Source organism: Podarcis cretensis, assembly GCF_951804945.1.
Source record: "Podarcis cretensis genome assembly, chromosome: 5".
Classification (NCBI taxonomy): domain Eukaryota; kingdom Metazoa; phylum Chordata; class Lepidosauria; order Squamata; family Lacertidae; genus Podarcis; species Podarcis cretensis.
The window spans coordinates 3,529,274-3,553,751 of record NC_137174.1 but is presented as its reverse complement, the minus strand read 5'-3'; the positions used below and the strand labels follow the sequence as shown (position 1 = coordinate 3,553,751).

The 24,478-nt window shown below is 41.9% G+C and overlaps 2 protein-coding genes across 5 annotated transcripts in view; one reads left to right on the top strand and one right to left on the bottom strand.

The window, feature by feature from the left end:
- LOC307215724 (rho GTPase-activating protein 8-like) overlaps window positions 1–1,055 on the top strand; it is a 68,555-nt gene extending 67,500 nt beyond the window's left edge. Inside the window, exon 13 of the mRNA XM_079975353.1 lies at window positions 351–1,055. Coding sequence (XP_079831479.1) covers window positions 351–356 — 6 coding nt within the window. The 3' untranslated portion in view covers window positions 357–1,055. The remainder of the gene's footprint in view (window positions 1–350) is intronic.
- Window positions 695–24,478, bottom strand: part of PHF21B (PHD finger protein 21B) — a 178,766-nt gene continuing 154,982 nt past the window's right edge. For all 4 annotated transcript variants that reach the window (XM_079975229.1, XM_079975231.1, XM_079975230.1 and 1 more), the window contains 8 exons: window positions 20,555–20,606; window positions 16,024–16,100; window positions 14,620–14,674; window positions 11,739–11,761; window positions 10,327–10,485; window positions 7,838–7,913; window positions 7,012–7,115; window positions 695–3,849 (listed from right to left, as the gene is read on the bottom strand). In XM_079975229.1, coding sequence (XP_079831355.1) covers window positions 3,622–3,849; window positions 7,012–7,115; window positions 7,838–7,913; window positions 10,327–10,485; window positions 11,739–11,761; window positions 14,620–14,674; window positions 16,024–16,100; window positions 20,555–20,606 — 774 coding nt within the window. In that variant the 3' untranslated portion in view covers window positions 695–3,621. The remainder of the gene's footprint in view (window positions 3,850–7,011; window positions 7,116–7,837; window positions 7,914–10,326; window positions 10,486–11,738; window positions 11,762–14,619; window positions 14,675–16,023; window positions 16,101–20,554; window positions 20,607–24,478) is intronic.

Sequence of the window (24,478 nt, the reverse complement as noted above, 5' to 3'; positions counted from 1 at the left end):
TGAAGTCATTGGTCTGAGTCTTAGCCTCCAGAGCAGGAGAAAACAAGCTTATGCCATCTTCCATGTGACATTCCTTGAGATATTTGAAGATGGCTATCGTATCTCCTCATGAGCTGAACAGTCAACATCTGCTTGAGCTACTTGCCCAGGAGATGACAAGTGGCTTTAATGTCCCCTGATCATTCTGGTTACCCTTTGTAGTGCTACATTATCTTTTTTGAGATGTGATGATGAAATACTGTGCACAGTTCTGGTTGTCAGAGTGTACAGTGTGCTTGCAACACAGATTTATGTAAAGGTATTGTAATAATGAGAGTTTTCATTTTTATCCCTTTCTTTATTGTCTTTAGGATTGAAGTCCCCTCTCTCATGCACTGGGGCAACATTTTAGACTGCAATTAAATGTGAGGGCAAATTAAGGCATGCAGTTTATTTTTGAGACCATTTTGATTCTGGTGTCTAAATTGGTGAATGAAAAACCAAATCTTGACAATGGCATTTCTATTGAACAGGAAATTATTACCTATGATGCCGTGTGGGCAGAGTTCCCAGGAGGACTTTGCCATGGGGTGGTTTGCCATGGATGGTGAGGGGAAGCAGGAATGAGGGGCCCCAGCAACACACTTCGGCCTTCTTCAGGGCAGCACAGGCTATGCTTGGAAGCTGCACGTACATTCCAGGGACCACACCAGTATTAAATCTGTCAGTCAAGTTTTAATTCATCATAAAGAAGTAAACTACATTGGTATATTTAAGACAAACACTTTGTTTTCTATGCACACTATCCACGGGACAGTCCCTTTCCCAAAATAACTACTTTTAACAGTCCCAGAAAAACACTTCCGAAAGTTTTCACATTAAATCAACTTTCTGTGCTTTCCCCTTTTCTTTAAATTCGTCTTAGAAGGAGAAAAAGAACCATTAAACCTGAAAACATTTACATTGCAAGCCACGTTCGAATGCATAAATTGGCATACAATAACCAATGTATCACAACCGTGTTTCACTTAGTTCACTTTTGTTTGTCAATAAAAGAATATAAAAATCTTGTTCAACAGAGTGTTAAGTGTATTAAAATAGATTTGTATAGTACTGCACAGTTTCTCCCGGAGTTGTGAAAATGGTTGAAGGGACCGTGTGCTGCCTAGTGCTGGGTGACCCCCCAATCAATCAATAAAAAGCCAAATCCCTTGATTTATTGGCACTGTGTGATAGGCCATTGTGAGATGCTTCACCTGTGGAATGCAGAAATGGATTTTTGCTTCAGACCTACTTAAACACAGGGGCAACATTTAGAGAGGGCTGGTGGGCAGAGTACCCTACGCCCTTCCTTGAGGTTTTGACCCCACTCAAATTATTTCTCAGGAGCACTTATATTTCTGGCCAAATCGCTGGTTCTACAGGCTGACTTGCTATTGTCATACATATATTTAAAATGGGTCTGCGTCTTAGGTATGCATGCCAAAGGCACAAATCCATTTGTTTAAAACAAACAAACAAACAAACAAACAAACAAACAAACAAACAAACAAAGCTGTGTTAGTATTGAGAAAGATGCTATAATTGTGAATTACTAAAAGTAATGCAACAAATGCTGTTAAAATACACTGCTACTTTGTAATATAGGACTTCAAATCCTATACACCAGAGTTGGCTAATCCTTCGTGACCCAAGGGCCACATTTCCTCATAGCCAATCCTTCAGGGGCTGCATGCCAGCTGTCAGTGTGGCCTCTTTGCAGTCCTACACACTTGCAGCCTCCCTCCTCAGCTAAGCCATGCAGATCAGCTGAGGAAAGAGGCTGCTGCCCCCTCCCTGGGGAGGGGTTTTTGCATCCTCATCCATGTTGGGCTCTGCCCACCCCAGCACACACACACACTCCCTCTCTCAAAGTTTGTCACTGCTGAAAAAATTGGCAAAATCTTTGGGGTGCAGAAAAACTGTCTTGGAGGCCAGATTAGGCCCCCCCAAACCAGAGGTTATCACTTCTGCTATGTAAATTTACCTGGCAAAAAAGTACCATGGGAATCAATGGCACCAACATTTGAGTAGACATGTATAAGATTGCATCCTGAATATTCAAGAGTGAATCCCCCAGCCCCTGGAATCCGATATGGTGCTCCTCATAGGGTTACAGAATGGGGAAGTTATGCTAAGGGGAAACTGGTGTGTCCACCACTAACTTCTGAGGTAGGCCTCAGGGCACCAGCAGAGGCCGCTTGGCCGGATGGGGCCAGACTGAGCTCGCTGCATCGGAAGACTAGCTAGAGGGGAGGGGGAATAAAGCAGTTTCTCCAGTATTTTCTCAGGCTAGTGCTAAACATGTCACATGTGGTAAAAATCAACAAACAATATAAAAAGAAAAGGTTTTCCAAAAAGCAACCGATTACTTAGAATGTGACAGCCCACCCCTCCCCCGCAGCTCCTGATACATCCAATAAACGAAACAACCCCTTGAGGCAGTTTATTTCCTGTACTATTTAGCAGATACTTCTGCAAGTGAAATAAAACAAAATAAAGAATAATCATTTTTCACATTCCCTATTTTACAATAAAAATGCAGTACAAAAGTGTAAAGTTTTTTGGCATATCATTTGTACTGTCTTGACAGGAAAAAAAAAGCAGCAGCAAAAAAGATTATTTGCTTTCTTTCTTTAAAAAAAATCTGACCCCGTCCCCGCTCAAAATAATAATAAAGATCCAACCTGCTGAAGATATTTGTCACTATTATGGTTTATGCTAAACCTTGCACAAAAAACTCCATGAGAAAAATACATCAATAGCAAAATAAGTTGAAAGGTCCTGCAAAATTAAGGGGTTTTACAGGCATAGCTCTTTAAATACTTCAGAACGCATATACAAGAAGCATCAGCATGAAAATACTTCAATATTTCACTAGAAATGCTAATTTCATACATTTTTATTTAAATATCTGTAATTCTCAACTATAATACTGAAAAAATGATTTGATTTTGAAGGCTCTGTGAGTGTCCCACAAATGCAATTCTTCTCAAATAGCCCCTTGTCCAGTTCAACCTGAATCAATGTGGCAGACCTTGTTCATTTAAAAGAAAAATATGTTGATTTAAAAGCTATTCCATTTTTCACTGTCACCAATTAACCATTCCTGCACCCCCCCTACCAACTACCTGCATACTAGCTAACTATCTCTTTGCTTTTAAAACTATTTTCCCTTCAAAATGAGAACTTTTTAAAGTCCACCTTCCCTCCCCAAGGATGCTCCATTCCATTCCACCACCGCACTCCCCTCATTGGCCAACATATGCCGCTTCATTTTCCTTATCCATTAAATACTTTAAGGCCAATGCAACAAAAGAAAGAAAGAATATCCTAAGTACAGAATATCTCAGCAATAGAAAACTGCAGCAGGATCTGCTTTGTAGAAAGTTGCCATGACACCAACGAAGTCAAACGGGTGGTTCACCCAACATCCTGGTGTAATAAAAATTGACAACAAAGTCTTTCTGTTCCCCTGCCTCCCCTCAAGTCTCCTTCTCGATGCAGTTGCAGTGTTTCCACAGCTATTGTGTTTGCAGCTATCTAAAGTTCACCTTTTGTTTTCTTTCAAAAAAGAAAAACCAGGTTTTCAGGCAGCCCCTGTCAGTTGTTCCCCTGTGTCGGCTGCAAGGCTTTGTGTACGACAGCAGCTGAGGCAGAAGACGGTTTGATCCAGGGGACGGTTAGCAGGGAGGAGGTGGTGGTGGTTGTCATGGTAACCTGAATCATCTGCTCATTCTGTATCAGTCTAATGAGAGTTTTGAGGCGTTCCAGCGATGATTGAACCCCTTTCTGCTGGGCCAATAGGCTGTTTTTTCGCTCTAAGCACTTCTGTCAAAGGTGGAAAGAAAGAGTAAGAACACATTCCATTGGGTGTCAAAACACTCTCCCTGCAAACACGCTTTTGTGTGGGCAAGCTCAAATAAATGAGTTGCACCGTGGCCCCCCTTGAAGCATCCTGCCGGAATCGCAAGCCGGGTGCTTGAAGGGTAGAGCTTAGGGATACATTCGCCCCTCCCCAGCCCTGCCTGAATGCATGCTTATGTTGATTGAAGAGGGGGATTCTAGTCAAAGCCACTCTCTAATCTGAATTAATGCACAATCTACAAAGATTTATGATTTTATTTATTTCCACTGGCTGGAATCCAAAGACCTGCACTATTAATTCTACATGCCCAGAGGGATTTCTCAAAAGGCCGCTTCTCTTGCCCACTACTCCCAACACCAGATGACAAATCGCTTCTGAAAGCGAAGAGACCTTCAGAGGCAGTTAGGGGTATGGCACAGAGACTTGCTCTTCTAAGGGTTGGGTGGGGGGAAATATCACATTACAAAATTTTATGCTGAAGTATAAAATGAAAGATAACTTATTCAAGGAAGGTTGTGGAAGATCGTGCCTTTAGTCTGGATAGACTGAACAGATGATGTTGGTTCACATACAAATGGAATTTATTTAATATAGTCCACACACTCTGGCATGAATATTTGTTGGCCCTTATGGAGGAGGAGAGTATTTTTAGCAAGTGAAATGGACATGACACCCTCATATGAAAACACGTGCATGTAATTGACAAACATATTCCTCCTGTTATTAGATCCAGTCAGAAATATCCTCCGTTTAAACTTTATTTAGTTTAATACTAAATGCATCAACTGGATGCATCAACAGAAATTCTTATCTTGCATCACTTTCACATGTTGTATGAGCACAAAAGTTGTAGTATCAGTGAAAATGGAATTTATCTGCATGCATTCACTATAAATATAAAACAGGCATCCCCTCTTAACACTAAGGCAAATATCCAGGCACAATCTCCCACAAGCTTCCTTGAATAAGTTATCTTTCATTTTATACTTTAATATAAAAATTTTGCAATGTAATATTTCATACTGCAAAGTACAGGGCCCATTACCTCTCGGTCTCTATGTGTCCCACTTAATTCAATTGCTTTTTAATTTAATTCTCCATTTTATTGGATCTAGGCTCTCAATTGCTCCATTTTAATTTAATGAAAACCTCAGGAACCAAGCCATTTTGTAGCATAATATTTTTGATTGCTCTCATCAGTTGAGGTCTTTATGTGGAATTGCATTGCTGCAGTCAACAGCCAAAACTTCTATCTGAACAATGAAGTATGCATCCTTTTCATTTTCTAATTCTACTCTCTACCTAACATAACACAGTCGCACATACAGAGGAATCTATTGAGTCTTCAGCCCATGCCGTTATGGACTCAGGCATGTACATGGTTATATTACTAAGTCTGCACAGTTAAAGGGAACACACCCCACTAAGTTGCCTTCTAATAAATTATTACTTTGCCTCTCATTTTCTTTTAAATGTCATGAAAAATTGATGGGTGTCCTTCCTGAATGAGAGCAGCAGTTGAACAAAATGTGACTAGCTACAGATGTAAATGCTACTTCGAATTTTCAAAATAAATGTAATACATATAGACACACACCAGATAATCAAACCTCATACATTGCTCACTGGTCTTCTGAATTGTGGGGTGCGCCCATGCTATAAATGTAGGCCTTCTAAATTCCCATTTGAGCAAGAACAACAAGTCCAATATTAGGGCTGATCTATCTTAAAGCATATTTGCTGTTATTGTAGAAATTTAGCGTTTTCCTAATCTGCGTTATTCGTAATTAATTATCTGCAAGAATCCGCAACACTGACGTCCCCTTTGTAATACGGCTTAGCTTCTTTATTTTGCAACGTGCTTTGTGCTTAGCTCTTTGGAAATCTGTGCGGAAGTCACAATTGCCCCCCATGTTCATGGGCAAATATTTAAACATGTTATTAAAAGTGTTGTAGAATATGGTTTGCTGAATGTATAGTATTTGGGATTAAGGTTCTAGTGACCACTAGAGTAATAGAGAACAAACAATGAAGATGGGAGGAGGAAGAAAAGACCTCAGGTCTACCTTCCAAAGAACAAGGATTTATTTACACCACAATCCTCTGCAGTTTAACTGTAAAGTGTCGCTGAGTTCCACAGGACTTACTCTCACATAAGTTCACATAGGACTGCAGCCTTAGGCTGTAAACCAGTGCAAAGTTCATGTTTCAGAGAAAGTCACTAGGATGCAAAAGTTCAAGATCAGAGAATCTGCCAATGATCCTGTGGCATAATGACTTCCTTGATGGTGGACTAGCACAGCTGCTACACTACACCTTCCTAATAGCCTGCTAGCCAACACAGCTGGATTTAGCCAACTGGGGCTGCTTACTCACAAGAAGAAAGTAGCCACAATCCACCATATATGTCCACAGAAATTAGTGGGCTTAAGATTCAGGTAGGTAGACGTGTTGGTCTGACGCAGTCGAAATATATTAAAAAATTGTCCAGTAGCACCTTAGAGACCAGCTAAGTTTGGTATAAGCTTTCGTGTGAATGCACGAAAAGGTAGTTGTGCTTGATTGCGAAGTTCTCTTTAGTCTCTGTGGAACAAGGACAGGGAAGCCTCCCGGAGCTCCCCCCATTTGGGCCATGAGGCAGGTTCAGCCAAGCCATGGCCACCTGCCCCACACCTGATGCCAGCTATGGGGAAGGTCGGGCAAAAGGGGGCTTTTCAGGCACCACTGATTCGCTGCTTGTTGGTGCTTGGGAAGTGCCAATCATGGAGCTTTGCCAGCCTTGTACCCAGCTCTCAGCACCCAAGCCTTACAAATCAGCTGATGGTCAGCACTCGCAAAGCACCACACACATCTTCTGCCTGTGCAGTAGGATTTCAAACCACACAGGCGAAATAAGTATCACCTGATGCCACTGTGATGCCATGTGACTTAACAGGTGAGAGGCCCCACCCATCTGTCACACACCCATAGGTCAAGTTTAAGGAGGTAAGGTTTCAGTGATCTGCTGCTGTCCAGAAATTTAAAGAAACATTCAGATTTGTCCACTTGTGCTAATTTCTCTTGATTTCAAAAGTAGCAAGTGCCTGGGCAATTTTTCAGGCTAAGCCATCAGCCAGAAATGATACCTTCATTGCATTATTGAGAAAGTGTTCTTTTTCCTCTAGCTTCCTGTGTTCTCCCCTCAGTTCACTGCTTCTCTTTAATAACTTCCTCTTCTCCTCTTCTTTGACTGTGAAGCAAAGGCAAGAAAGCAGGCAATGAATGGCTGTTAAGATGAAAAATGTAACAGAGGAGTGTAAGAGATGCCTTGGGAGGGCCCCTTTCGACCCATCTAGTGAAGAGGCATTTGGCGATACTGTCAAATTCGTTAAGCTGATAAACAGGTGCACACAGTGCTAACAACTCAGTCTGAAGGAGGTACAGTAAAAACAACAAAAGTCACAGGACACAAGTAAAATATTCATAATGGGTGGTGGTGGACGTGCATATTTTACACTGGGCTCAAGGACTCAAGGGGTTTTCATGTGCTAAGGACAAAAAGCAAAGTCATCAATGAACAGAAAGCACCCACCTAATTAGAATGCCGTTGCATGAATGGGCTCGCAGACGGCCTCAATTCACTGTGACCTCCTCTCTTTCAAGGAGAAAGGTTATAGTGAGAATTCCCCCCTCTGACCCACAAATGAAAAACGGTATTTGTCTCCTATGTGAAACAAACACACACACACACACACACACACACACACCCCTAGTCCACCTCCGAGTTTGTGAACTCTCAATTCAGATGTGTTAGAACAGTAATTGGGAAACCCTTCCATCAGACAAGTACAGATGTGTTTGGATGATACTTTATTTCTGAGACCCTTGCAATCCACCCCCTGAGGCGACTCCATTTTGAAGTTGCTGACACTTGAGAAACCATTTCTTATAATCAATTGCTACAGTTCGTACCTGTTTTATGAGTAACGTAGGACTGAACAATCGCCAGAGTTCCAGCCCATGGCACATTTTCATCTTTCTTTAACACCTACAATTTCAGGAAATAACGGATTCAAACAACTCAAGGGCACACTTATGTTATAATGCATACAATCGTTTAGAATTGCCACCCTCCAATTTATTCCTCAAAAGCTGATTATATCAGGACTATGTAATAGCTCCGTAAGAGTAGTTAGTTTGCCGATTTGTAAAATGAAAAGCATGCAAATATATCTAGAAATTATATTTTGCCTTCCCACAAAGAGAGAACAAAACTCTCTGTCAAGGTAAGTCTAGCAAATGTCATCTGTAATACAACCAGACTGGTTCACCTCGCCAAATTTCTTCACATGCTCACATATGCAGTCACAAAATAATACAAACAGAAGGTTGCATGAACTGGTCAGCAAATGTAGGGAATTCATATGATTGCATATGCAGTTTCTTTAGTATCCATGATCACTGAAGATGGCTTAACCCTCTAGTGATAGCCAAGTGTACCATGACAGTGCTGAAAAAAATGCATTAAAGGTCTTCCAAAACTTCATGTTTAGGTCTTCCTCAACCATGATGAATTACTATGTGGGATTGCAGTCCCCTCATCACAAATCCAGGAAAAAACTGGTGCTTCCAGTCTCACAGCTTTTGGGGTCCATCCCTCCTCATGAGGTGCTGGGGATCAAATGCAGTTAATTTTGTTAATTATTCTTTATGTCTAGAGTAGAACCTGCTCTATCTTTAAAGGAGAGTAAGTGTTGAGCTGTCGGCACTGCCTTATACTCTAGGCTGTTACTGACACTGATGACTCTCTTTGCAGTTACAGTCATAAAAAGGTAAAGGTAAAGGTACCCCTGCCCGTACGGGCCAGTCTTGACAGACTCTGGGGTTGTGCGCCCATCTCACTTAAGAGGCCAGGGGCCAGCGCTGTCCGCAGACACTTCCGGGTCACGTGGCCAGCGTGACATCGCTGCTCTGGCGAGCCAGAGCGGCACACGGAAACGCCGTTTACCTTCCCGCTGGTAAGCGGTCCCTATTTATCTACTTGCACCCGGAGGTGCTTTCGAACTGCTAGGTTGGCAGGCGCTGGGACCGAGCAGCGGGAGCGCACCCCGCCGCAGGGATTCGAACCGCCGACCTTTCGATCGGCAAGCCCTAGGCGCTGAAGCTTTAACCCACAGCGCCACCTGCGTCCCATATAGTTACAGTCATACCTCGGGTTAAAGACGCTTCAGGTTAAATCTTTTCAGGTTGTGTCCCGCAGTGACCTGGAAGTAACGGAATGGGTTACTTCTGGGTTTCGCCACTTGCGCATACGCTCAAAATGATGTCACACGCATGCGCAGAAGCGGCGAATTGTGACCCGTGCACGTGCAGACGTGGGTTGCATTCTGCTCAGGATGCGAACGGGGCTCCGGAACGGATCCCATTCTCATCCAGAGGTACCACTGTATACTGTATAAATAAAAGAGAAAATCATCAGTGGAGGCATCATTTTTAACTTGCAAGTGGTGTTATGCTTAATATCAATGCAGTGGTACCTCGGGTTAAGAACTTAATTTGTTCTGGAGGTCCGTTCTTAACCTGAAACTGTTCTTAACCTGAGATACCACTTTAGCTAACAGGGCCTTCCGCTGCCGCCACGTGATTTCTGTTCTCATCCTGAAGCAAAGTTCTTAACCCGAGGTACTATTTATGGGTTAGCAGAGTCTGTAACCTGAAGTGTATGTAACCCGAGGTACCACCTTATTAATACTAATGGTGCTGGTTATATAGCTTTCTTGGTTATATTAGACTGGTAACAGTGATTTTTTCTATGAATGGGGGGCTAAGTTTGTCCTACTATGGATAGGATATCATTACGAAGCTAATGTTAAGTCACTCAATGATTTCATTGGAAGAGACTTAAGCATGTGCTTAAAGTTCTCCCATTGAAATCAACTTACCATAAAGATGGTGGGTTATTTGATACTGAGTTGCACTGAGTACACCAGAGACCATATTTCTGGAAGTTCTTGCAGGAGATGAGCAGCCTGGGATTTCTCGGGTGATTAGATTTAGGCATTATCTCTCCTCTTACCCTGAATACTCAAAAGTGAATGATTTAAACTTTGCTGTGCAAAAATCACTTCAATGAGATATTTACAGAACAGGGAGCAATAGTGAATTTACTGTGTAGCCTTAGGCAAATCAGTACTAATGGACTTAGGATATTTTACAAAATGAATAAGGTAAGGAGGATATTTTACCAACTAAAAGGACTGAATCCAGCATAGTTACTTAATATAAAAATCAATATAAAAAGTAAGTGATATTTAAGTTCCATTACTTTTAGTGGGACTTGGTGAAGATTAATTTCAGCTGCACTGGTGGTCAACCTTTACAGAGCTCACCAAATTTATATCTGTACACAACTCAGCTCCCAGATCAGGTTTGGATAGTTACAGTGTAAAGGCACATCTCACCTTTTCTTGGCACTTAGGACAGACCCAGACCCCTTTGGGGACAGTCTTCAAGGGCGGGTCCAAGCAGTTGAGGTGATAGGCTCTGGGGCATGTTCCACAGGATTGCAAATTGGCACCGCGCTTACATGCTGAACAATATTCATCATGGCTGACCTCATTCTGCAAAACACAAAAGCACAAGGAGCCAGGTGGTTCAGCTGATCTACAGAAGGAGCTCTCCACAAGCAGACTGTGGCCATATAAACTCACCACTTTGCCAAACAAGTCCAGTTAAATAGATGAAAACGAGACCTTAGCATATTTGTAGCACTCCTACTTCATATCAATGATCAAAGCCTGACAGCACCAACCCAACTATTACACATTGTTCCTGAGCATGAAAATCTTGGAGACAGGAGCCATCATTCTAAACAGAAGGGAAATAATTATTTTGAAGAGATTTGTTTCTACGGTGATGAACTGATTTTGCTAAAGATATGTCTTCAGTGGCTCTTGGTTTATGGTGGACATATTGTCAGCATGTTAACTTGCCTGTGTTATGAAGGTTCTCAACATCACACATAATCTATATAGGATTGTAGGTACAGTGCTGTGGAAGAATCTGTGATTGTGTAAAACATAATTGTGTGGTCCTGGAAGCATCATTTAGCTTGATAGATGGGATCCTGAAATCTAAGGTTAGCATTCTCCGATTTGCTGTCTGTTTGTTTTCCATGTGTGATCACTAGACTGTGGTGGTGAATCTTCAGGCTGTTCAGGAGTATACCATGGCCAATGGTATCAGAAGAATTCAAGAATCTGGAGTAAGGTTGCACTCTCCTGTCCACCTCTCTGCAATTGTCATCCATTAGGAAGACCAAGGCTGACTCAGTTCCATGGCCAGGCTTAAACCCAGAATGGAATGGCTCCAAATAATCTGTGCCATCCAAAAATGCTTGCAGCCGCTCCATCACAACCCTTTCCACCACCTTTCCCAAAAAGGGGGCATTTGTGACTGGTCAAGAGTTGTTCCTGTCAAAGGGGTCTTTAGGCTGTTTCAAGGGAGCAGGGAGAAATCACTCAGGCCCGCTCTGCTAGATTTAATAAGCCAGGAAAGACAAGTAATGGAACCTGGGAGATTCTGCATACAGATAAAAACAAAATGTTGTTCTTTACAGTGGACAGAGAATGTGTGAACCCGAGTTTTGTTCCTCCAGTCATTTCTCTGACCATTGCACTGCCTGCATTTTTGGCAAAACTACCCTGGACAGCAGTGGGGCAGTGACAATAGTACTTACAAATGTACACTCTGGTATGTGACAACTGAAAAGGCCCAGGGTGACAGACAACAACACAATATCTTTTTTTTTTTAAAAAAAAGCTTAAACGAAGACCCTGTTCCCTCGCAATTTACAAGGTGTGGTAAAACATACCTGCCAAGATGGATCCTCATTGGCTAGCATTATGAAAGAAGGGCAGAACACAGGTTAGGAGCAGTGGGCTTAGATCCCCAGCTTGGTGGGATTTTAGGTAGGCTATGATAAAAGAATACTGTGTATGAGCAGAAGGTTATAATCAGTCAGGCTATGTCTGTCCAAGTGACCCTACATGCACTCCCCCCTTTTTAGTTTATCCTTATACTAAGCTTTTTGCATTCCCTCTTCATGTATGTTTCCTCTTCTCAGGATTGTGGCACTTTTTGTTTGTTCACATTGAATGTGTGAAATTGCACTCACATGCCCATACACACAAAGAACTGAAGTGATGCATGCAAGACATTCACAGGGCCAGGGCTGCGCAAGATCAGAGATAACGCTCTCCCTGAAAGAGCTTAGCAAGAGAAATTAGAGAGATGTCAGTAAAGATGAGGGGCTATATGCAGTCGCCTTCCAATCAAATGAAAAAGGGTTTGGTAATGGAGATGGGGAAGGGGAAGGGGAAGGGGAAGGAGAAGGGGAAGGAGAAGGAGAAGGAGAAGGAGAAGGAGAAGGAGAAGGAGAAGGAGAAGGAGAAGGAGAAGGAGAAGGAGGAGAACTACACAAACACTTGCCCAGCCTATTCCCAAGTAGGTTAGGTAAAGGTAAAGGTAAAGGTACCCCTGCCCGTACGGGCCAGTCTTGACAGACTCTGGGGTTGTGCGCCCATCTCACTTAAGAGGCCAGGAGCCAGCGCTGTCCGGAGACACTTCCGGGTCACGTGGCCAGCGTGACATCGCTGCTCTGGCGAGCCAGAGCCACACACGGAAACGCCGTTTACCTTCCCGCTGGTAAGCGGTCCCTATTTATCTACTTGCATCCGGAGGTGCTTTCGAACTGCTAGGTTGGCAGGCGCTGGGACCGAGCAGCGGGAGCGCACCCCGCTGCAGGGATTCAAACCGCCGACCTTTCGATCGGCAAGTCCTAGGCGCTGAGGCTTTAACCCACAGCGCCCCTTAATGAGGTACTAACATTTGTTCTAAGGAAACATCTAAGGCAGGGATAACCAGAAGTGCAACAAGAGTGCTTCATTAATGAGATACCTTCCACTGCTGGAATGTAAAGCTACCAATGCTTTAAATGTTAGTTCTGTCTTTCATAGCAACCCTTGTGTGAGCTAGAAACAATCAGGATGGGGATAACTCCCCTGAACACGTGACCTGCAGCTGATCAATATTCTGATTTCAGGAGAAGATCATCTGCAAAAAAATTAGTTTGGAAGTGCCCTGAGAAACTAGAAATATTAAAAAGGTAAAGGTAAAGGATTCCTGACAGATAAGTCCAGTCGCGAACGACTCTGGGGTTGCGGCGCTCATCTTGCTTAACTGGCCGAGGGAGCCGGTGTTTGTCCGCAGTTTTTCCAGGTCATGTGGCAAGCATGACTAAGCCGCTTCTGGCGAAACCAGAGCAGTGCACGGAAACACCGTTTACCTTCCCACCGGAGCGATACCTATTTATCTACTTGTACTTTGACGTGATTTTGAACTGCTAGGTTGGCAGGAGCTGGGACCGAGAAACGGGAGCTCACCCCGTCGCAGGGATTCAAACCGCCAACCTTCTGATGCAAGCCCAAGGCTCAGTGGTTTAGACCAGAGCGGCAACCACGTTCCATTACCACAACCCGCATCCCATTACCACAATATTAATCTGGGGCAAAAATGGGAATGAAGTGCAGACTATACTAGCATTGTGTACATATTTTCAGCAGCTCAATAGAAAAACTGAGTTTATCCTGTAAATTAGCAAGAAAGAGGTAAATCGTAATTTGCTATTTAGTGCTGCACAATGCTCAAACATTGTGCTGGTCTAGGTACTCCAGTGCGCTGCTGCTGCTGCTGCTGCTGCTGTTAATACCATGGGTACAGTGCATGCTTTGCATACATAGAATCTTGGATTCATTTTTCATGAGTTTGCTAAAAGGGTTTCAGGTAGCAGAGCTTGGGAAAATTTCTACCTAAGACCACGCAGTGCTGCCACCAGTCAAGATCGCACAGAATTGGGGTAGATAGACCAAAGCAGTGGCACATACATTTTGATCAGTGTTGGTAGCCAGCCATAATTTTCTACTAGCCAGTTGTAAAGCCCAGTCCCACTATGATACTACAACAATATCATATGCATTTTCAAAACAGGTAACAGTTTCATTAGACTGAATGAAGTTAGATATTAAAAACTCAGGCTTTATCTAAGCTAAGGAGCACATAAAATTATTATTTAAATCTACAGTGCATTTCATAGTTTTCAGGGGGTTTTTCCTTTCTAATTTTTCAGGATGATTTACTGTATAAATTGCATTAAAAGCTCAAATATTAAACGAACCTACATTTTCTAGAACTAGGTGCTGAATATATGTATTTTGGCCAATAAGACACCTAATACATTTTTTTTGTCCAAAGAAATGGATTTACAAAAGTGAAGCAAGAATGATTTTTTTTCAGGAAGCAGGGGTTCTGGGGCACCTTAAAGATCAACAACTTTTATGACATGAGTTCTCATAGGCTAGAGTCCAATTCTCAAATATTCATATATTTTAGCTCAAAATAATTTGTGCCTTGTTAGCTGAAAAGTTGGCATACAGATCTAGTAGTTAGGGCTAAACTTCAATAGGGTAAATTTTACAAAGTGCAGCTCCCTTTTTTGACTCATGTAAATTGTCATAAAGAGGAGGTGTGTCTTCTGACCTCTCAGAACTCCTTCTGGAGGTGACACAGATATATAATGTAAAATTAATTTTATTTTTCCTGTTGTTTATTGATGCTAAAAAACCCAATTTTACTGTAATTATTTCAAGTGTGGAGTACTAACCTATATTTCCATTCCAATAATTCAGAGATCTTACCTCTTGTGGACAGAAACAAGGGATTGTTCAAATAATTTGATGCAAGACGTTTCCTCTGCAAAAGATAACATGAATAGCATTGACTAAGACATTTCTTCCAACAACAACCAAGTCCAACTGAGAGGGCATGATCAGGAGCTATCCACACATGGGTGTCAATAATATGCACATACATACTTTTAAAAAAGGGGGTTCTATATCAGAGTGTTGGGGAGATCCCATAATAAAATTAACATGAGATTTCCTGGAGCAGTTGTGGTATTCTGTGTTAAATCTGTGGGTTAAACACAACTTCCTTCAGGAGCATTCCCTTTTTAGTGAGGAATTCCATGCAAGAGAGTTAGAAAAAAAAACATTGTTTTAGCTGGATAGGTGTGTATATATATGTATATATATGTGTGTGTGTGTGTGTGTGTATATATATATATATATATATATATATATATATATATATATATGCTGATGTCAGAATCAGGACCTTTTACAAAAGAAAAGGCAATCTATACTGTTATAAATAAATATTTCAATGAACGTCAGCTAATGTCATTATCAAATGTCAGCTTTAAATAGCCTAAAGAAACAGTGCCTTGTATTTCATCTTCCCAAGTTCCTGGCATAAATGTGTGCTTTTAAAAAGTGGATTTTTAACGAAATTGTATTTTTAAAGTCCACAATGTATTTCACCATATGTTATGCCAGAAGCATGAAAAGAAGAAATGTACATAATTTGTATTTCCACTTCTCCAAAACTGCTGAGATTAAATTTATGTCAGTCACATACAAAAGAAATAAGTGATCCCATTACTAGTTCATTAGCTGTAACTGAATTAGATAAAACCGGCATCACAGGAAACATTTATTGAGGTTGCTTTACTGAACATGCAACACTCATCAGAAACTACTGGGGTGGGGGTGGGGGACTTTTTAAAGTGTTTTCTACTTTCACTTGCAATTGCCAATCCCAATTTGAACCAATCCTCGGCAAATCAAAACAATGAAGTCTCCCCACCCCCCCCAAATCTCACTTTTCCTAAACAGCAGATGGTGGGATAGATTTAGCCTTTCCTTCCCCATGAAATAAGCTTGAGTTGTGGGTGGTAAATGCACAGAGCTAATGTTAAGATGCTACTGGGTTTAGCAATTCATGTCTATCCTATACATTTACGCCAGTAGGAAACTGATCAGGCTGTCACGCTCCCAACCAGGGAAACACTGACAATGTAAGTGTTTCTCTCAACAGCTTCATAATACAGTAAACCATGGCAGCTATGCTGTTTTAAAGTCTTATTTTATAACAGGGACGTGCTTTTATTTTGTAATGGGAAACTACTGTGGTCACTCTAGTGTCACGTGAATAAGGACCAGAAGTGAAGGGGAATGAAAAAGCAACAAGATGAGACGTACCTCTGTTTCCAAAAGCCCACTGTAGGCTGGGTTGGCTGTGCTTCTTCTTTTCCTCTCCTGACGCTTGCTTTGGATTTCTGTAATCAATTTATGAAACGTTATCTCTGTATGTGTGTGATCATTTGAAAACAATTTTTTTCAGATACAACTCATTAGTCAGATGACTTTTGGCTTGTGGTCTGCTTAGACCTTATGTTTAGTTTCTAATGCTTGTCTGGGCAGCGGCCCTGATAATTTGTCAGATTTTGTGTTTGAAGTTATTTCTGAAATTCACAATATGGTTTAATGCAGCAGTCTGGAACCTCAGGCCTGAAGCCAAATATGGCCCTGAAGCCTTCTTTATCTGGCCCTTGCAGCTTTCCCAGGGCCACCCCTGCCGCCAGGTCACCCCCTTCTCCAGCCTGCTCTGCACCCTCAAGTGCTTTTGCCTGGCTAGACTGTGTCCTTGAGATGGATGGAGGGGTAGGTATTTTGTAAGGCTGGAATGCCACCTACACTCAAAGGTAAGTGCTGCACCTCTTGCTCTCCCCACTTTTTGTCCATGGCCCCATCCATGGCTGTTGTGCCCCCCAGGAGGTCACCCACGAAGGACTGTGGCCTTTGGGATGAAAAAAGGTTCCACACTTTTGGTATAATGGCTACTCAATGAGAATCCTTTGATTATCAGACAGATTCACAGATGTCTAATAACAATTGGCATAGCTCAATACCTAAACTGTTGTTGCTGGCATCCGTCTGTCTCGAGAGACAATGGACTGCACCTGTGGGGGTGAAGTCAAACTGCTGCATTAGCAGCACCAAATATTGCACCCTGGGGAGCAATCCTGGGCAGTGTGTATGGAGGTCCTGGGCTACCCAGACAACAAGGCCTCATCTCAGCCCCACTGATGTGGTCCAAAGGAAAGCAGAGGAAGATGTTTGGCACCAGCTTGGCTGCAGGAGTTGACGGAAGGAGGTAGAAAAGGCGCCATACAACCGTCTTGGAGACTACAATCTCCAGGACTACCCTTTAGCCTTTTCTTCTCCTGAAGACAAGATGGCGAAGACCTAACTAGACAACTATATTAGAGGCTATATACCGCTGAATTCCAGACACTGGGGTAAACAGCAGTGGAGGGGCCTCACCATCAGGCACTGCTCTTGAGCACCCAGAAGCATTTGGTCAGCCACAGTTGGAGACAGCCTACTGGGCCCTCCAATCCTTGTTTTAATTTACCAAGGCAATCCTTATATTCCTGGAGCCATGGCAGCTTGCAATCTTACAAGGATTCATTTCTTTAAACAAAAACAAAAACCTTATCACAGTTTTGTATCTCGGCTGTTGCAAAAGGCACTGCAGGTTTTCTTTGTTTCCCTCATAGAGTAGGGGAAAGAAAGACTATAAATATCAAAGCTGAATTTGTAGACGTATTTGGTTCAAAACCTCGCTTAGAAAAAGGTTAAAAAAACCCAAATTTATGCCCCCAACTTACATCATTAAAATATAATATTAACACAGGCTAACTTTGAGGAGCTGCTTTGCTTTCTTCTTTGAAGCAGTGTGTAGGAGAGTTGTCATGTTTTGAGGAGTCACAGTGTTTGTGTATTCTAGTTATAAAAGTACAAAAAGAGTTCAGATTTCTATAGGTAGCAATGGCTATCCCTCTTGCAAAAGCGAAAACACCTGCAAGAAGGGCTAGACTTCTGCAAGGCATCCTGAACAGCAAGACTGGTAGCCTATATAACCAGTTTGCAATCAGCTGTACCAAATGTGTGTCAGTTGCAATGAAGTACTAAAAATATACAAGACTGTATAATGGCCATCAACTTTGCCTTTTTAGAGGTATTTTGTAAGAAGTGAAATGGTTGGAGTTTGTGAAGAGGGCAGATGTAGAGCATATCATGGCAAATGGAGGAAGGGATGAAATGTCTGAACCTGGCCTCAGTGACTGGCCTCCCATAGACCCTGTAAGGGATTGTGTCTTTTGAAATATGCTGTCATCAGAATGTATGGCAGCTGGCAGATGTCAACAGCTGCTGCCTGTTCAAGTACCTAATTTTTTAAAAAATCTTTAAGCCTCCCTGAGTCCCTGTCAGGGAAAAAGGAGAGCTAAGTATGAATGAATGAATGAATGAATGAATGAATGAATGAATAAATGATACAAATGCAGGGATGGTTGGTGGGGACATTTGTATGGCAAACTGGCAGGAGCTGCTTAACGCCTCCCACACCTGCCAAGTCTTCAGTGCAGATGTTATGTACCCACTAGGCACTTCCTCTTAGCTGGGTTTCTTCCAGTTTCAAAATCTGTCTGGGAAAATTTTATTACGGGGGGGAACATTTGCAGGGGAGAATCAGTGAGCGAGCAACAAGTTAGGTGCTCCCGCCTTCCTGCTAATTCCTCCCCAGCAAGTGTCTCCCCCAGCACTTGCCTTGTGGGGCCAGATTCAACCAACCCATTTCACTAGTGGGCTTCCCCCTCCGCTTTTCTCCCCACACCTCCCCCCAAGCTGCTCTAGAGGGTTGGGAGAACCCACAGGACAGCATGTGGGGCGAGGAGAGGACAGATGGTTCCACCAGACAAGCAGAAATGCTTGTGCTGATGGTTTCCTGAAGACTCTGCTGAATGACCGCCGCCTGTTTCCTTGATTTCACAGAATGTGGACTTGCTGCAAGAAATGCCAGGGTTTCCCAGGGACAAGTGAAGTCTCAAAGAACTTGCCCAAATAGCAGGTCCCTCTGGTTTCCCCGAAGCCTCTCAGATTTTAAGAACTGGAGCATTTCTATGCTTTGTGCCTCTTCAGGGGAGAACCTGGTGAATTTAGTTTCTGCATTCGCTTTCTTCATATGGTGCTTGGTTTGGTTACTCCGTTCCATGGGTCTTAAATAAGTTTGATGTATCTTGGATTTAGAGAGTTACTAAGTGGCTACATGAGCTTGGAAATCCCATTCTCCACCTGATATTGATGACTGGGTAGTGGCATCTTGAAAACCAGTGATACATAGCTAGAGATGGGAAGGCCTGGGGGGAAACCGGAAAAAATTGGAAAAACAAACAAACCAAGGTTTCCCCGGTTGTTTTTTTATTATCCAAAGCCCTTTTTTCCAGAAAAAAAGGGGGGAAGTGTGCTGAATATTCAAACTATATCAAACTGTTGGTTTTTTTTTCAATTTTCCCGGGGAGAAACGGCTTTGGGGGGGAAACAGAAAAGGGGGGGAACCTAGGTTGGGTTTTTTTCAATTTTTCCGGGGGTTTTCCAGGCCTTTCCATCTCTATACATATCTCAACATATGAAGGAGCATCTTGCACGAATTTAAAGGCATATGGAGTTTTGCCACAATTGCTGTGACCTGATAATCCGACTCCTGCCCAGTTAAAACAACCCCTCTAGTAACCAGCTTAGACGCCTCTTTACTTCCAGATAGTTTTGTATCACCTAAAGAAAGAACATATTTAAAAAAACATCTTTGTTCTAATTTATATTTAAAATCCATATCCATTCCCATTCCTATTTATTGTTATTGATACTGAAACATCTTAATAAACTAAGAGAAAAATTTTCCTGGATGATTGCTGGTATTTTCAGTGTAGCAATTGTCAGTGATATTATTCAGAGGTGCTCAAGCTTTAAATTATTACTCTTACTTTCCTGACGTAAAAAAAGATTAGACGGGCAAGTTGTGGGATTATTATCTACATGATTTGTATTACGCAAGCCTCTTGGTAAAACTGTTGCTTTGTAAGTTCCATTTCAATCTCTTGCCATTAAAGGATTAGGGATGCTGATGACTTAGAACTTTCTGTAAACTGCTTTTAGATTTCCATTCATCAAGGCATGAAATCATTTTCCAAAATGCAGCTATAAAGTTCTGAGCCTTTCTGGGGAAAACAAACAAACAAACAAACAAACAAACAAACAAACAAACAGCAAGACCAATAGGAGGGGATCCTCACAAAGGATATGACTGCATTCTGAAGTGCTCTATTACCCCAGCTTCTTCACATTCTAGAAAATTTAAGTGATATTTTAAAAGAGAAGTTACACAATATGCTGAGTATGTGACAGAGGTGGATGTTTAATCACCAGCATGGGACGAGATCACAATGGTCACCCCATTCCTCTTGTGTCATGGTCCCGATGAAGCTTTGAGAAGTGAGTATCACTGAGATCATGGTATGAGGGGAAAGGATTAAGCCCCCTTTACAACAGTTTTGATCTTGACTGACACACATGGATGCTATTTATTTTTTAAAGAACATCAGTCACATTAAACGCCATCTTGGATTTGTTATACAGTATATCTTGGCTGTAGCTCTTTGCAGTATACTCTACACATTCCAGTCATGGCATTTTGTTGGTATATGTAAGCTACATTACTGAACACCAGAGCAAGATCTTCAGCTGGCAAAGAACACACAATACTTTACTTCATGAGGACCAGTCCCCCCAACACTTTTATTAATAAAGAGTCCAAGTTTCCAACCTTCATTGAGAAGTTGCTTTCCCCCCAAAACAGAAAACATTTTTGTAGTAATAAAAGCGTTCTTACCTTCCAAGTATTCTGTTGTAACCAGGCCTAATGCTACCATAAAGGCAATTTTCTAGAGAAGAAATAAAAAAAATACATTACTTTGATTACTGCTGAAAGAACTCCAGTTGCGCCATAGGGCTTTACAAATTCCTCCATTTGAAGACTAACAGCATGAACACTTTAATAACTCAGGACCTTCAGTCCTCTATAAAAAAAATCACAACATCTATGTTCAGATGAATTCCTCAAAGCAGTGTTAAACCTGTGCAGGTGGGCCAGAGTTTTGTTTTTGTGAAAGTTTGATTTGTACTGTACTGCATTTGTGCATACGGTTTCATTGGTTTCCTGCTTCTATGTTTAAAAGTGAGCAGTATGGAAAATAAACTCTCTGATCCCAATTACAGTGGACAGAGTCTGGTCTACACTTGTAACAGAATGAAATAGTCAAATGGAATGTAACTGCTTCAGACTGGACGTGAGGGGTGACAATTCTAACCCCCCCCCCAAAAAAAAACCCCATGAAGAAACATGAAAGACTGGCACACCAGGGAGAAAAGCTGAAGCATAACCTGCTGCCTGTTGAATTAAGTGTGGAGAGATTTTTATTTAAGAGGAGCATTCAAAAATCTGACCTCACCCCAACCACCAGCTGTTGGGTTGCCATATTTTGAAAAGCAAAAAAGAAGACACATTTGCCGACTTTTACTTTTAACTGTGGATCGCTATGACGACTCTACCCATGAAAAAGAGGACATATGGCAACCCTAGTGCGATTTGTTTTAAATATTCTCTATTGCAGAATGGAATATGAAAATCTGAGTCTAGACATTTATATCACTGGATAATTGACAAGCACTTTTGGTGAAGTTCAACAGGAGCCTTCTCATGTTGACTTGCTGTCTTTGGACATTACAGCTCACGTCTGTAATGGTTCTATGTCCAGAGTACATAGAATAAGCACCAGTTCCAACACTGGTGACTGGCCACAAACTGGTCCATGAGGGGGAAAGAAGATGATGGCCGAGGTCACTGAGAGGTAGGTGCTAAAGCACTTGCAAGACCCCTGGATTCTGAGCTTTCATTTTGGGGGCGGGGGGAGGAATGATTCTCTAACCCTCCTCAAAATAAAGTTATAAAGCAAAATGTGCAGCCGGTTAGGGGCAACCAACCTACTGATCCAGCCATCTAATGCAGATGGAGAAACAATTGTAACCTGCACTCAGTGACTCAGTAGAACATACCCTGTTGTTCTGGACTATGGATTAATGTGTGAAGAGCTATGACATTTTATTTTTATTTTTGCAAAAATCAAAAGACTCAGGATGGTGTGATAACCATGGCAAAATCTGAACATTTGCTGCCTTGAACCAACTTTATGGAAAATCTATTTCTGCAAACATGCATTGCCCAAAGAACTGCCTCTCTGTATTGACTGCATCAAGTCACCATGCCTTGAATAAAGTGAGATTAAAGCACAGATGAGTAAGGATTTTTCTATGGAGGGTCATTAGCACAACAGAAAACTCAGGTGGGGGTAAAGCTGACACTTGGCAGGGTGTCTTTTGTGGTGAGGGTTTTGTCCCTGACCTGATACTGCAAGTCAGGGGCAAAAGGAAGCAGCACTTGTGCACTTTCTTTGCTCAACGGAGGGGCAGCAGCACCCAACATGCCTGTCACATCTTTCTCCATGGCCAAAGAGGAGCCAGCCTACTGTCTGGACCTAGCCCTCCACTACTCAAGGGGAAAGGAAGACTTAACAACCTAATTAAAGAAACATGTCATTCATTACACCAATTACAGGATCACCTAGCACTTGGGCTGCAATACCACGGTCCCTGGGCGGCTGCCTTAGGAGGCCCTGGATCCACCCTCTTGCTCCAAATCCAACTCAAACTCCCACATTCGCTGCTTTGCTGTTTTCAAACAAGGTTTCTGCTTACCTATTCTTTTGCTTTTGAATGCCAAGCTTTCTTGATCTATATTTCTGAATTCTGTTCATACTAAATATATCAATAAATGCCTTAAGGAATCTGCAGTTCTCTCTTTGCATAGTTCAATAAGGATTTTTTTTTTTAAAAAAAAGACAACAACATTTCACGTTGTAATTATATGTTCTAGTTGTCGCTACATGCATTTACACTAATTACACAGTTAGTTCTAATTACACTAATTGCATAAATGCATGTTAATCAACTAAAGCTTACTCAAAGAACAAAATAAATTAACCCAGAGCCTTATAATACATACTTTTTCTTTAGTGCACAAAGAAAGCAAGACAGAAGCAGACCTCATGCTTACGCCCCAAGTCTGCACTGCCTGATAACCATACGGTTCTTCTAGCAGAACTGTTCCTGTTAAGTCATCAGTTCTACTCTAATATGCAGAAAGGAATAAAAAACTAATTTGAAAATAAAACTGATATTAAAATACCTTCTTAATCTCCAATTGTGTCTCCCAACCACACCCTGGAATGCTATTTCATGCAAGGCCAGAAAATACGTATTCTTTAAAATGACTATTAAATCAACACAGAGTGGTGATCCACACAAAAAAGAATGGCATCCCAGTGAAAAATACATCTCATACCTGATGCGAGTGAATGAACTGAAGGGGTCTAGGGATCAAAAACACAAAGGCAAATATGAGGGAAATGGTTTACTTACTTAAACTACAATGAGGGGGAAGGCTGATTTTCAGAAAGGTGGGTGAAGATGAGCATTGTTATGGCAACATGTGATGGGTAGGTTGGCTGTGTTTGTTGAGGTTCCATTTATACCATGATTGCATAACTACTAGGCAAATCCTCTGGTCTCATACACTGAACAACTTGTATCTCTCTAACACAACCAGTTCTTTCAAGATGAACAGCCACACAACTCATCCCCCAGTGGCTTTGTTTACAGAAATAACAGGAAATCAAAGCTCAAGACTTGGAGATTTTTAGTGTTCAGATAAGCAATCATGTAACAGAATATATCGGGGGCAGTTCATTTTGAAATACATAAGTAAGTAGAATTTGACATCAACTCAAGGGGAAATGATATATAAGCAGTGCATTTTTGGTTTTTTTAAAAAGTGAGGTGCTAGTATTCAGATATGGAGAAAAGTGCCTTAGATGCCAGCAAAAAATGGCTGCTGTGGGCAGAAAAAAGAGGTGTACCATTGTGGACTGAAGATCAAGGCTGAGCATATTACATATATCTAATGGACTTGAATTAAGTGAGTCACGTTACATGAGGCATGTCCTTTTGTGTGCTCTTTTATATTTGATAACTCTTCACCAAATGCAATATTTTACTTTAGTGAAGCAGTTAAGAAGGGGCCCAGTGAAGCGGCCGTTCAAAACAGCAACAGTGTCAGTATCCTGTAAGAGGCATAAATCTACAGTGAATGGCTATGTAAAAACTGGAAGAAGTGCTGAAACAGCAAGGTTGTGCATGTAAGAAAGGCAGGCAACCATCTGAAGGAAGGTTGCTCTGAGGACTAAATGAAGTGTTTTGCACAGCCATAAAGCTCTAGATAAACACTGGGTAATACTTTACTGTGATTGTCTGAGGGTGGAACTCAGCTTCCCCTTCTCTACCCTGCAGCCTCCCCACATGCCCCCCAAAAAACTACTCCAGAGAGTTGGGGGACCTTCTGCAGCAAATCTGGGGAGGTGGCAGAGAGGAAAGGAAAGTTAAGTTGCAGGAATACTTTTCACATTAAGAGCTCCCTTGGATCTTGGAGATTTTTAAGCAGAGGTTGGATGGTCATCTGTCATGGATGCTTTAGTTGAAAGTCCTACATTGCAGGGGGCTGGACTAGATGACCCTCAGGGTCCCTTCCAACTCTACAATTCTATGATCGCCCCGGTGTCTGCTCATGCAGTGCTGAGCATCATCTATTAAGAATTTTTACTAATAATGAAAATAATAGAACAGAGTTTACAATCCACAAGAC